Source organism: Notechis scutatus, chromosome 4, assembly GCF_049901735.1.
Source record: "Notechis scutatus isolate UNSWTSFEM ecotype Mainland chromosome 4, rNotScu1.2, whole genome shotgun sequence".
NCBI classification, from domain to species: Eukaryota; Metazoa; Chordata; class Lepidosauria; order Squamata; family Elapidae; genus Notechis; species Notechis scutatus.
Window position 1 is genome coordinate 37,006,174 of NC_142012.1, and position 14,317 is coordinate 37,020,490.

The window sequence follows — 14,317 nt, forward strand, 5'->3', positions numbered from 1 at the left end:
TAAAGAAAAATAGATTATATAATTATGTTTCATTGCATAACAGTTTATCTTATTTTATGTAGTATAATCAGGTTAAGTACTTGGATAAAAAAAACTAGATAAAAGTGATAAAATATCTGCAACTGTACATTAAGTCTTTTTTTTAAAAATGTTGATTACCTGTATAATATTTAACCTTCCAATCATTATGTACTCATTCCATACATAAAATCAAAATGCCAATTATCAGAAAAAAAGAAATAAATTTTATATTTACATTTTTCACAGTGCTTTCCTGTCAGTCCTTCTTTACAAATACACTGTTGCCATGACCAATGATCCACACATGTGCCACCATGTTGACAAGGGTTAATAGCACATGTTCCTTCCAGTCTAGGACACCTAAATAAACAAAGTAATTTAATTGCAATTGAGCCACATATATATACACCCACCTATCCCATATTTTTATGCAGATCAGAATACCACATATGTTCTCTTCTCTGTTTTCTAACAAAAGTGTGTGATATATAAATTTGAACTGAAGATTTCCTCAGGTACATTATTTATATTTTTTTCTTATTTATTCATCCTGTATCTTGAATGTATTGAGGGAAGCTGTGTAGAACGAAAATGAGTGGTTTAAAAAATTGGAGGAAGAAACATTAATAAGCTATGCTATTCTAACAGCTGACAGTGTAAATGTTCTTGAAGCTCTTGTAATTAAAATCAAGGAACATGGTGAAAAAAAATGGGTCTAAAATTAAATAGAAACAAAAATAATGAACAATAGATAGGGCATCCAGTCTGGTATCTTACAGTGAAGTTATAGAAATAAATGCAAAAACGGAGGGAGACTATAAACAGTGTGAAGTCCATTATTACTCACTTCTGATTTCTAGCACAATAAAATTACAATTTACAACAATTATAAAAAGCATAACTAAAAATCTGGATTTTTTTAATACTTATCAAAGAATGACATACTGATCTAAGATGCCTTCAGCTGACAATGCTTGGCTTGGTTCTAAGGGACGTCCATTGACTGCAAATTCCATTATGCAACCCACAAAATCATGGCTTTCCACCTGTCCTTTTCTTTGAAGGACTTGGTCTAGAGATTTGATACCTCCAATGGTTACTCTGTTTGGCTGTACATCTAAAGTCCTATGAAATGAGGAAAATGAAATAATCAATGAAAACAGAGTAACTAACCATTATACATAAGCAAATTTGTAATTTTTGTGACAAAAGTATCATTTACAAAAAAATTGTTTAAATCAAACCAAAAATTTTCTCTGTATATTTATGTAGAAAGAAAGCTGTACTGCAATAAAATTTTAGTCAACATAAATGTTACATTTTATACATGTACATTTCATTTTAAATTTTTATTGAATTTTGACACTGAATAGTAATTACAACAAATCTTTTACTAAGAATACCACTCTCTTTTCCAAATTTTGATTCTTGGTGAGTCAACTATGCTGCAAGTCAACTATGAAATTAGTTTTGAAAGAGGAATGCAAGTAAATCATTTTTAACACGTTTAATTTTAATTGGTTTATCTATAGTTAATTTAATTCAAGCCATTAATGACAATGACCGCAAGCCATTTTGTGTACATTGTCATAAATATCTTTTCTTATGCATTTAATCATATATATTGCTTTTAAAAACAAATACCAGTATGTATTTGTGTAAATCACACAATTATGTTGTTGCAATGCAGAGTCATTTTGAGACTATCATTGTTTAGTATATATGTTAACATTTTTGAAAATAGAAATTATGTCAAGGTATTATACCGCATCAATCTAGATTCCACAGATTCAGATTTCTTCTGAAAATCCAGCATCTGTTAGTTCAACAAAGCACAATTTTTTTCATCATAAATTTTCATGTATATTTTTCAAAGATTTGCCATAATATAAAAGCAAATTGGAATAGAAAAAATTGTTCTGATACTCAGAATATGAAACTACAGCAAATGTTGGACATTATTGGGAAGAAAACTAAATGACACCGCATTCAGGGGTGTGTCTAAACTCTGTTCACGTTTCTGTCATTGTCACATGTCTTAGGACACACTTCTGTTAAAAGTGTAGCCTCTCTTCCTGCTGGCCTTTATTCAGTCCAATGTGAACTTCTGCCTCTAAGTGGCTATTGAACTATTCATGTTTCATCTTTAAACAGACTTTTAAAAATTATCCTTATCTGTTGCTTTACAAATTCACTTTTCTTATGAGTAAAATTATGTATACTTGTTAATTATTTTTAATTATATTTTATACCTACCAAGCACCTAGTGGTCATAATCTGTAGTAATGCTTAATGATTAGTCTATCATTGAGTATTGATTTAGATTATGTATAACAATAATACTGCTAGTTCAAACTAGTAATGTAGAAATTGGTTAATTATACATACATTTAATCTATTTAAGTAGCTGTTATAACACAATTTTGTACTCATCATAGAGCTTGACAGTATAGTCCTCAAATTATGATCACAAATTATGAACTTCTGTTGCTAAAAAATGTAGTTATTGATCCAATGACTGCATTACAAGTTTGTGACTGCACCTGATTTACAGTGTTTTTGCTGCAATTATTAAGCGAATAACTTACTCATTAAGTAAATCCAGTTTCCTGCACTGACTTTGTCAGAAGCAGCTAGAAAGATCACAAATGGACATCAAATGACCCTAGACACTGCAACATTCATAAATGCATGCCATTGCCAAATGCCTAAATTGCAGTCATGTTAACAACTTCAGAAACTTTGCTAAACAAATGGTCATACATTGAGGACTACCTCTGACATTTTCATGACAGATATTAGCTCTAGTCATTTCTAAAAGAAGGGAAAAGATGGCAGTTTGCTTTGTCCAATAACTGAATTAATAATTCTCCTTATTCAAAACAGTCTTTTATCTCTTGTGGATCAGAGTCTATAAGATCAAAGTTCCTAATAGTGAAAAATGAAATGAAATTATCTTTACCAATCACTAGACACAGCCACATTGCTAACAGTGCAATAGCCTGGTTCCTGTTCATCAGAGCAAGAGTCCACAGTCAAGGATGCTGCCTACAAAAGTGAAATCAAGAATAGCATTTTGCTTTATGCATAACAATCAATCAATTCTTTTAATAGTAAATATTCCACTATTTAAGGAATACAATTGGGTTTTGGATGGTGTGTTTCCAAAATGCACTTCTTTATACATTATAAAAATAAATATTATATATTAATGTATTATCAGCTGTCAACAATAAATGTAATGTTTACCTGACCAAATATGAATTCCTTTATTTCTAGAAAATTTACTCTATAATCCTATCTGTTAATGCTGGATTACAACTACTTCACAATTGTATGATGTCCTCAAGCAAAAAGCTCTCTCTGAATTTTATTGCTGAAAATTGATGGAACATTTTTAAAAAGAAAAAAAAATGAAAACCATAGTAGAAATTGTACAATAACTGAGGGATTACCTCAAAAGAAAAAAAAATAACTTCACACATGTTAAATTATTGTTTTGTTGTCTGTGGCCTTTCAGAGAATAATATATGACATCTGACCATTCCTATGCATGCCCATTCAAAGTAAGTCCCATTAAATTCTGTTGCTATTATTAATATTAGGTAAATGTGTATTTTGAAGTTATAGGCAAAAATGGAAAGAGAGAGATACAATCAATAGGCAGAAGACTATGTTCCTGTTCCAGGAAACAAAATAATAATGCTTTCATCAAAAAAATATGGCTATGTGTTTTTCCCTCTGTGAAGCAGAGCACTGGAAGCATATAGTTTGTATCAAGAACTTCATATATCACACATTGTTGAGGTAATTCCTCATTTGGAGAATGAGTGCACACAGGGAGACATAGTGAGAGTAGTGAAGAATAACACACACACAGCACAGAGATACACTGTATAGTAAAATGTAGGTTTTTACTTCCAATAAACGTTTAAGCAAAGTCCAAAACAAGCGGTCCAAGTCATTCACAGTTGAAGCAGTCAGTTTTCAGTCCATGGATAATCCAGTAACAAAATCCAGTATCAAAAAGAAGTTCCGTAACAGACTTACATCAAACCCAAGAAGAACTATGATCAGTCAATAGTCAATAAGGAACAGCAACACTCTCAGCAACAGGACAGGAACTAAAACAACCCAGGTATCTGGCTCCATTTTATGGCTGTTTGAGGAACCACACCCAATTACAATTTTAACATTCCCTTAAAGAGACAGTATTAAAATGTCTATCCTGGTTTATATATTTTCCAACCCAACTAACTGTTAGATGACTTACATTCCTAACACACATGATTATTTTAAAAACTGAACAGATTAGGCATTCCAAGGATTTTGCATCAATGCAAGGATAAAAACATAAAATGAAGTGAGCAAACGTTCTGCTTTTTTTTTCTAAAAACAAACAATATCCTTGTATTGTGGCAGTCCGTAACACTTGCATGCGAAAGAAAAAAACTGATGTTAAATTAGTGTTCCATAGCTATTTAATTTTCATATCAGTCTATATGAAACTGTTTAGATAAAGTGATATATCTCCCCAAACTACAAATAAAAATCATGCAATCTTGTTATTCAAAATGGTACAGTTATTTTATCATGGACTCAATTAAGATTAAGCGGCTGATTAGGATCCTGATTATCTTTTTGGTAGAGTGGTTTCCACAGATTCAGTTTAAGAAAAAGGTGCAAACAAGCCAAGAAACCTAATCTGGAACAACAGTGGGCACATAATCTAGCTGTAAATGTAAATATTTATGCTGAGTTTTTTTTAAAAGTCCCAGTAAAATATAATGACCATATATCTTCCCAAAACTACCCAAAAAGTTTTATGTTATTCCATCTCAATCATACAGGAAACTATTTCAGATGGCAAGCTATCACTTAAATGTTTTGTTCCACGCTGAAACAGGATTGCCAAAGCTGACTGAAATGGACCAACATCTTTAATTATATTAAAGCTGTTTTTTATCAGTCATTTTGGATGAAAAGAATAAGAGGAAATTGTTACAGTATGGATGTTCTTCCAACTTGCTGTTGGCCTTGGGCTACAAACATGCTGTTTCAGAACTCACACAAAAGTACAATACACTACTGAAGTTGAATTAAGAATCCTGATGAATAGACTTAAATCTGTTCACACCTTGATCTGCTTAATGCAGGGGTCCCCAAACTTAGCAACTTTAAGACTTGTGGACTTCAACTCCCAGAATTCTGGGAGTTGAAGTCCACAAATCTTAAAGTTGCCAAGTTTGGAAATCTCTGTCTTAATGAAACCCTTCTTCCTCCTGTATTTTAGAACGCTACCTTCATATACATACTTAGAAGGCATACAAAAGATGATTCTTTGGTATATATTGCATGTTATATATATATTGTTCAATGATTGTTATAAAGAACTGAACTCAGTGCAAGTAAATATATAATAACAAAACCAAACAGAATATTAGATGCAAAATGGCAATATCACTATAATTAAATAATTAGTATTTATTTATTTATTTATTTATTTATTTATTTATTTATTTATTTATTTATTTGCCACTTATCTCACTATCCAAAGTATTTAAATGTTTCTACAAATTAACAAGAAGATTTTTCAAATAGGAACATTATGCATTTCAATTGGATTCCCAACTATAATGGTATGTGGAAATGACCATGGGAGACGGGGCAATGAGACATAGATAACACAGAGACAAGTGGTCAGATAAAAGGCAACTTAGCCTTAAGTTTCATTTTGAACAGAAATCTGGATGGGCAAGAGGCTTAAAACACCTTGTTTCTTAGTTTAAAAAGGAGACGGGGTAGAATGCAAGACTCTATTAATGTATCTTTACAAAAAAGTAGAACTAACTCACCTACCCATATTTCCTGCCTGATCTATCTTACAAGACTGATAAAAGTCAGGAAAGACTTTTTTCTTTCCAGACATTAGTGCTGTCTATGAATTCAAATGTTAAATGTTCTTACACATTACTTTTGTAGTTGTTTAGTGCTGTTAGCTCTTCTGTTATGAATTTATATTACGTATCTCAAACCTCAAAACCTCCAGTCATGGTCAGGTTGGACAGCTAGATGGGCAGCAAATAAATTTGAAAATAAATTAATAAACCTAACAAGTTAAATAATTTCATCAAATTTTCCTACAGTTCTAAAGGTTTTGTAGGAAATGGCAAGTATGCACGGAAAAGTTGTTTCACAAATTTTTATCATCTGGGTGATGAAAATACTTTTCATGCAGCAAAATATTTTGTACCCACAGATAAAAATGATTAAAATGACAGTTTCCTTGTATTTTGCACTTTTTTCAAGTGGGGAAGGAGAAAAGATCCAGCAAAGAAATTTAAGTTAGATCAGAACACAGTGAGTTATTATTACTTTTAAATATTTCTTTGTTAAATTGTTTCCAGCTAACAGATCTATGAAGGATACAAAGTTGTATGGTGATTATACCATGGTTGTTAAGCAAATCATTGTCTGCAGTAAGCATTGTGGTCAGGTGACCATGGGATGTTGCAAACAGCCATAAACACAGGCTGGTTACCAAGTATTCAAAATGCAAATACTTGAATGTGGAGGGAGGCAACTGTCAGAATTTCAAATCGGAGTTGTAAGTACCTTTTTGGGGAGTCCATCATAATTTTGAATAGTTGCTAAGAGACCAGTTGTAAAATGAGGACTGTCTGTATACTATTAGATAGTTATTTTTGCATAATCTTTGCATGTTTCAACTGTTGTAGTTTATTGCACCGATCTATTATTTCTTCCAAAGTGTTTCTTAAAGGCAAAGGCAAACTTAGACTCTATACAGATACACATAAGGCTTCTCAAAGATTGGTGCTACTATTCTCATCAAAATGTAATAATACATTCATGGAATTACATGAGAATTAATTATAGGTACACTTTTGTAAGAGTCCAGTTTTCTACAAGTTTACAAAAAGATTATAACCTTTCAACAGTTGTATGATCTTTTATAGTCATTGTGATCTACACCCAAAAAAAACATGATATGGTTTTAATTAATATGGTACTTAAATTTTGGCACTTTATTTTTTATGATCATAAGCCACCCAGAGTTACCTTGTGGTAAGATGGGACAGCCTATAAATGTAAATAAATAAATAAATAAATAAATAATACATTGATAGGATTCAATTTTCTGATTTAAGCATAGCATATCTATTTTGACTCGTGAGAGTTCATTTTCTAAAATGTTTCCTTGGTTATATTCAACTATATGTTTTCATGAAAAGAATATCAGTTATATAGTTTGCTTCTATTAGTCCTAAAATTTTAGTATTTTAGAAAATATAAACAATATTATTATGCTGAAAACACAACGTTCTATAATGTAAGAGCAAGATTTTTTTTTAAAAAAAACATATTTATCATACTATTTGAAATATCATTTTTTCATTTCCCAATTATACCATTTGCAAGCTGTCAGGTTCATGGGAAATTTATTTACTGAGAAGGGAGAAGTTACATTTAACGTTGAAATTGGTGATTAGTTCCTAAGACTCCATACCCTGATATAACTAAATTCATTGTAGCTTTTGCCTGGAAATGTATGAAAATTATATGATGTTCTATTCACTTGTATGTCCGGATATCAATTGCACGCACCCTCAATATGCTAAATTTGGTTTAGCTAAACATGTCTTGATTTTACACTGACATTAAAATTATTTATTTTAGGAAATTATATCTGCCAAACTTGCTTCTACTATACAAAGATATGATACTGCTTAATAAAACACTGGCAAACTATTGTGTCTGCAACTGCATTAATATCCTTTTTTTCATTATTGATTATGCTATAATTTGTTAGACCAGAGTGTCAAACTCATGTCGTCACAATAGCATCACATGATGCATCGGGACTTTTTTCCCCTTTGCTAAACCGGGCATGCATGTGGCCAGCACGTGACATATCCAGCCCGCAGACCAGGAGTTTGACCGCTATATTTTAGTGTAGATCCTGTATTTTCCTGTATTTTCTACTTCTTTTAGTTAATGGAAAAATCCAGAACTTGTCTTGATGTAGATTGTCTTGTATATACTATGCTTTAAAGTTATGCAGATTCCTATAGTATACATTTATTTTTAACAATATTAATCATTATTAATTAGTGGGCTTATTATTCTATGTTTTAAAATAATAAGATGTGTTGTTTCACGATTTGTAAAAAAAAGTTTATTTGATATTTCATTTAAAACCTAATTATCTTCTTGTTGCTGGTGATGAAAAAAAATGTTTGATTTATTGATGATGATTAACTTAAAGCATGTTACTGTAAATGTAAAAGTTTCCTTCATGAAACAAATTTTGTCAAATTAAAGTGCTTGGAGATATGATCCATGAAAAAATAGTTTATTTTGCAATTTGTTCCAATTTTATTATTGATTTCTTTTTGTAAAAAAATGCTAATTATATAATCTTCAGATAAAATGGTTTATGTCCTTGAGTTATCTGAAGAATTAAAATTATCTCTTAATAGACTTCAGTAATTATTCCACCCAAGTGTACCAATTAATTAGAGTAGGGTAGTCATTAATCTACTTCATTAATTATTCCCATTTTAGATTTTTTTTCCTTTTGAAGTAGCCATTTATATGCTTAAGAACATTCTTTTAAAACGAAGAAGCTTGTCCAATTTCAGCTATAATTCTGCTTTAGAAAAACCTGTCTAATTGTGCTTAAGGCCCTGAAATAAATTAAAGCTTAAATTTCCATTAAAACAATGCTTACCATTCCTGCCCTCCGAGCAATAACAGTGTGAAATTGTCCATCAGACACCTTCTTTGCTGTGGTAAGTTTATATGTGCCACTGCCAAGATTGTATGAAAATCTCAACCTTTCTTCTGTTATCTCAAGTGCCAAGAATTCTGCCCGATCACCAGTCTGGTTATCATAATTATATAACATAAGAGCATTACTTTTGATTGTTGAAAACTTTATGTAAATGTAATTGTTGTTTGGATCCATACTGGGGAATTCCATGTATGATAATTCTTCAAATCCATAGCTATTTACTTCGCAATGTTTTCCAAAAGCACCTATAAAAATAACACAATCAGCATCAGTATTCTTGTACAACATTCCAGAACTAATTAAATGTTATGGATAGTGTTTCTATCAAAAACTAAAATATTAGGAATGTTCCAGTCATATTTCTTCCTTATTAATATTAAATAATATCAATAAATGTAAAAAGTAATATTTCTTTAATATATAAAAAATCATATAGTTCTATCTATTGGGATTTTAATAAACTTGTTTTTTTCTCCTTAATTATGAGAAACATATCCCATTAACAACTTAATATAGTTTAAAATGCATACCCAGAGCAATAATTTAAAATTTATTTAACATTACACATAGTCCAACATCTATTAAAAAAAGGCCTGCAGTTCAAGTAAGATTTTTGTTGGTTGAATTAAATATACACTTGTATTTAATTTATATGGTTTCTTTTTTAAGATGTTAGTATTGTTTTATCATATTTAATTTTTTTATAACTTTGTCATAATTAGAGTAAAGGTGCTATTTAAACAAAAATAAAACCCTGAAATAAAGGTACAAAGCTAATTATAAAATCAATAGTTTCAAGTAAAGATAAATTGCTTTTGTGGATAACTTGGTCTTTTTGAGTGTAGTAAACTTTTTTAAAAATTGAGTAAATTTTGAGTTACTTTTGAGTTATTTTATTTATATATTTTAGTTATTTAGTTTTTTATTTGAGTTACTTTTTATTTGTGTGCAGTAAATATTTTCTGATTTGGATACATAAATTTATACTAGTTGTGATTACAGTCCTGGGAGAATGATCTTACAGGAAAGATGTCTTAATTTATGGAAGCATAAGTTGCTGGAAATATATCTCCAAACAAAGTAAAATTGCTATAATTATTTATCCTTTGAAAACATTCCAGTTGGACTATTGTAATAGATTTTACATGGGTATGCATGAAACAAGCTTTCAAAACTTCAACTGTATTAAATGAAGTGGCTTGATTACTACCGGACTACTACTAGTAGTAGGAATGATATAGCACTCTTTAGATAGCAACTTATATGATAAGAAAAGAGTGGAAGTAAATATTGGGGCAAGAGAAAATTGGTATAAGAGTAAAACGAAGAGGGTTATGGAACACTGAATTTGATGGATTTGAGCAAAACAGAAAGGATAAGAACTGCAAATAAAAAGTCAGATAAGATTAGAGGACTAACTAGAAGAAAATTAAGTCATTTTATAAAGTTGGAATGAGTCCAACTCCCCTCAATCTGTAACAACAATTTTGGGAATGAAGGGAAACTGGGCCAGCTAAAACCTAGGAATATATCTAAATCCAACAATTCTATTTTATATGAACAGTGGTAATTTAACATGGATTTTAAGTTCATGCAAGACTTGCATATGATTATAGCCAGATGCTGTATCTTCTTTTACATTTTCTATACATAGTAGCCTCACAATCTAAGCTAGTAATTTCTGACTTCTTCTATAATTACTACCGTGTTCAGCATTTGTCCTGCAAAATGTCTTTCTGGCTTTATGCATATATTTTTTAAAGAATATTGTCTGGCAATACTTATAAATAGATGTAACTCTTGTAGGGATTATATAGTTTGATGTGCCATATCTTACACTTGTTAGGAGAAATTTGTATAACTATGAAATTATAAATATTATTTTTAAACATAAATCTTGTAGCAGGAGTTACAAGATTTACATTCTTTAAATCTCAAAGAATGATGAAAAATCAACTTTGTGATGCCTTTGGAATGATTTAAAGGTCAAGATTGCAACACAACAACAAGAAGTAGTATAAAGTTGGACTATTTAATCAGGGATAAACTATTTGTTCATATTAATTTGTTAATGTTAGTCCATGCTTTGAGAATGCTGAAAAATGGCAAAGTTGCAGATGGTGGTAGTACTACCTGTTCTAGAGTAAAACAGAATAAGGATTGCACTGATATAAAACAGATTCAATTATATTTCCTTTCATTTTCTTATATTATGCCTTTTATTTACTTAGTTTACCATTTCTTAGTCATTTCTGCTCTTTAAGTAGGATTCCTTATCTTGAAAGGACAAAACCTGATGAATCATGTTTTTCTATAAAATTTGCTAGATTGTGAAATTCCTTCCTAAAATAAATGCTTTCCTTTTACTATACTGCTTTAGCAGTCTACTGATTGCCACATCTACAAAAAAAGCATTAGACTGAAACATTCCACAAAATTTGAAAATGATAGCTTATTAAACACTATAATTTATAAAATTTAGTTTAGTACAGACAAAAATAATAGAGAGAATAAATTTTCCTTTTACTATTAGAAATTGAGAGTAATTTAACAGAGGATAATTTAATTCAATGCCAGGAATTATCTTAAAGAAGGAACTAGATAAATTGATGAGGATGACTCTATTTACGGATTTAGAATCATATGCAGAAGGAATCTGAATATTGTTTAGTTCTTGAAGTACAACAGAGGAACATGCTGTTATGCATTGCCTATTAGCACCTGGACTTGCATTTAGAATTTTAAAAAATGCCTGAGCATGCAGTGTTAAGGACTAGAATACAAATGGTAAAGTTTTCTGAATGAATCTGTATGAAGCAGAAACAGAAACATTCCTCACCAAATGGACAATGACAATAGTATCCTTCCACTCCATTTTGACAGGATCCCCTATTGAAACAGGGATTGCATTCACAATAGTTGATGCTGGACTCACACGTTTTTCCTGAAATATTCAAGAAATCTATTATAATAAACTCATTCTATGTATAATTACATTTGCATTCAAAGTTATCTATCTATCTATCTATCTATCTATCTATCTATCTATCTATCTATCTATCTATCTATCTATCTATCATCTGTTCTTATTGTTTGTTTATTAATTTTGCCCTCTTCAGTTAAAATGGGAGAGACTAAATAACAGTTAGTTCATAGCCACATGATTATTGAAATTGTCTTTGGCCAAGAAATGAATATGAGCACCATGCCATACAGCAGGGGTGTCAAACTGGATTTCTTCAAGAGCTGGATCAACATCGTAGTTCTTCTCCATGTCTCAGCTGGGGGGAAATGGGATGGACACCTCCCGCAGCACCCTGCCAGCCAAAACGAGGTTCGGGGGGCATGCATGTCCCCCTGCACCCGTTTTCAACCTGGACAGCCTCCTGCAGCACTTTGTCGGCTAAAGTGGCATACTGATATGGAAACCTTTACCTTTTTATTAAATATGGTAATATGGGAAGAAACAGTCATAGTTTCAAAGAAATTAGAAATCAGATTTGTATCCCAGTGTTAAGATTTAAACAGAAGTTGCCCTGAACTCAATGGCATAAATCATCTATTCATCCAAGCATAGTGCATATGTGAAGAATATGGCAGGAATGGCATTACCCCCAGTAATTAGTATGATACAAGAGGAATGGAGAAAGTTGCAATCTCACAAGAAGATAGATTTGGATAGATTTCAATCAATGGGATGAACATATATTAGAATTCAAATACAAATTGAAATTTGAAGGGCACTTTAATATATCACTGTCGTATGTTTGTGTGTATGTGAGTATGTGGTATGTATATTTACCTGAATCTTTTTTGACACAGAAAAAAGAAGCTGCTGGGGCAGGAACCTTTCTAGAATTAAACTATCACATTAAGAAAGGATTATAAACCCTTGCTGCCTTGCAGTAATGTTCCTTTCAAATTTCTATTTTCTATTTTTTTAACCCTGACCCTATTTTCTATTGTTAACCCTAAAATATAAGTTAAAAGCACAAGTTCTGCTCTTAAGATGTATGCTTCCCATTCTTTTACTTTTTCATGCACAATTATTTAAAACTGGAAATTTGAAAAGACAAAATATGATGCCCAGAATAATATTATGTGCATATATGAGGTAGATGTATATACTTCTAAAATGTACGATGAGTGTTACCCACATATAGATATAAATTTCCAATATCTATGGTTTTACAGATGAAGAAAATTACAGAGCTATAATGTAGAAAGATAGCTGTGCCAAGAAGTAACTATGATAGTCAGGTCTGGGAATCAGAATCTTCATTAACTACTTACTACACACGAACATGGTTATTTAACCTCTGGAGCTAATGTCACATAGTTGTGCTGTGCAACTGCTATATACTGCTGGCCAAATAATCTGATTTGCTCAGTCAATGTGCAACACAATCTCATATAATTAGATGACTTAAACCAGTCAATCAATTATGAATTATGTACAGCTTCAAGCATAGTAGGCAATGCTGCTGGAATTTACATAGAAAAATGCAACAGCTGCTTCTATGCCAATAATGACTTAGCAACATATGCCAGTTGCGGCATGCTTTTTAAACAGAGATGCAGGTGACAGCTCTTGCTGTTTCACTTTTGAGATGTTACATGAAATTATGTCGATGAATTAATAGGTTTCACACAGTGGCTTAATATCCTGATTATTCAACAAAGTTATCAGATGGACAGAGTGGAACTTTGACACGGTTGAAGCTGTTTTCTGTCACATCTCAGAACTCCAATCTCTAAGGGAAGTCTCCAAGACCTACAGTTTAATTTTCAAATTAAATTAATTTTCAAATATGTAAATGATGATATAAAACTACATCTAAATTGTATGTGTGGACACATTTGATGGAATTGTTCTTAATTTAATAATAAATAACATATGATAATATATGGTATATGGAAAGCTAAATATAAGAGAAAGAGTTAGACAAGGCTATCTTCTCCATGACCCATGTAGTTTCCTTTTAATTATGTATTTAAGAAGAAAGATTTGTTTGCTTATTATGAAGCACTCAAGAAACAGATTTGTTGTCTCCTTTTTATCTATGCAAGCAAGAAACTAGTCAGGAAAGAATAAAATTGTTATAATTGTAGTATTAGTGTAACTTTACAAAACCACACTTTAGCAAGACCACACCTGGAATATTGCAACCAATTTTGGTCACCATCCTACAAAAAAGTTGTTGAGACTTTGGAAACAGTTCAGAGAAGAACAATTAAGATAATCAAAGGCCTGGAGACTAAACCATATGAAGAACGCCTGCAGGTTTTAGGTCTGGCTAGTCTAAACAAAGAAAAATTAAGGGTGACATGATAGCAGTATTCCAGTATTTGAGGTGCTGCCACAAAGAAGAGGGGGTTAAATTATTCTCCAAAGCACCAGAGGGCAGACAAGAAACAATGATTGGAAACTAACCAAAGGGAGAAGGAAAATGGAATTGAGGACAAACTTCCTAACAGCAA

General features: G+C 31.3%; 1 protein-coding gene across 1 annotated transcript in view; it reads right to left on the reverse strand.

Annotated features, from left to right (window-relative positions):
- FAT4 (FAT atypical cadherin 4) overlaps nt 1-14,317 on the reverse strand; it is a 113,137-nt gene that overhangs the window by 14,756 nt on the left and 84,064 nt on the right. Inside the window, exons 10-14 of the mRNA XM_026667024.2 lie at nt 11,676-11,780; nt 8,774-9,081; nt 2,984-3,069; nt 967-1,146; nt 257-381 (exon numbers count right to left, since the gene is read on the reverse strand). Of these exons, the coding sequence (XP_026522809.2) occupies nt 257-381; nt 967-1,146; nt 2,984-3,069; nt 8,774-9,081; nt 11,676-11,780 (804 nt within the window). The remainder of the gene's footprint in view (nt 1-256; nt 382-966; nt 1,147-2,983; nt 3,070-8,773; nt 9,082-11,675; nt 11,781-14,317) is intronic.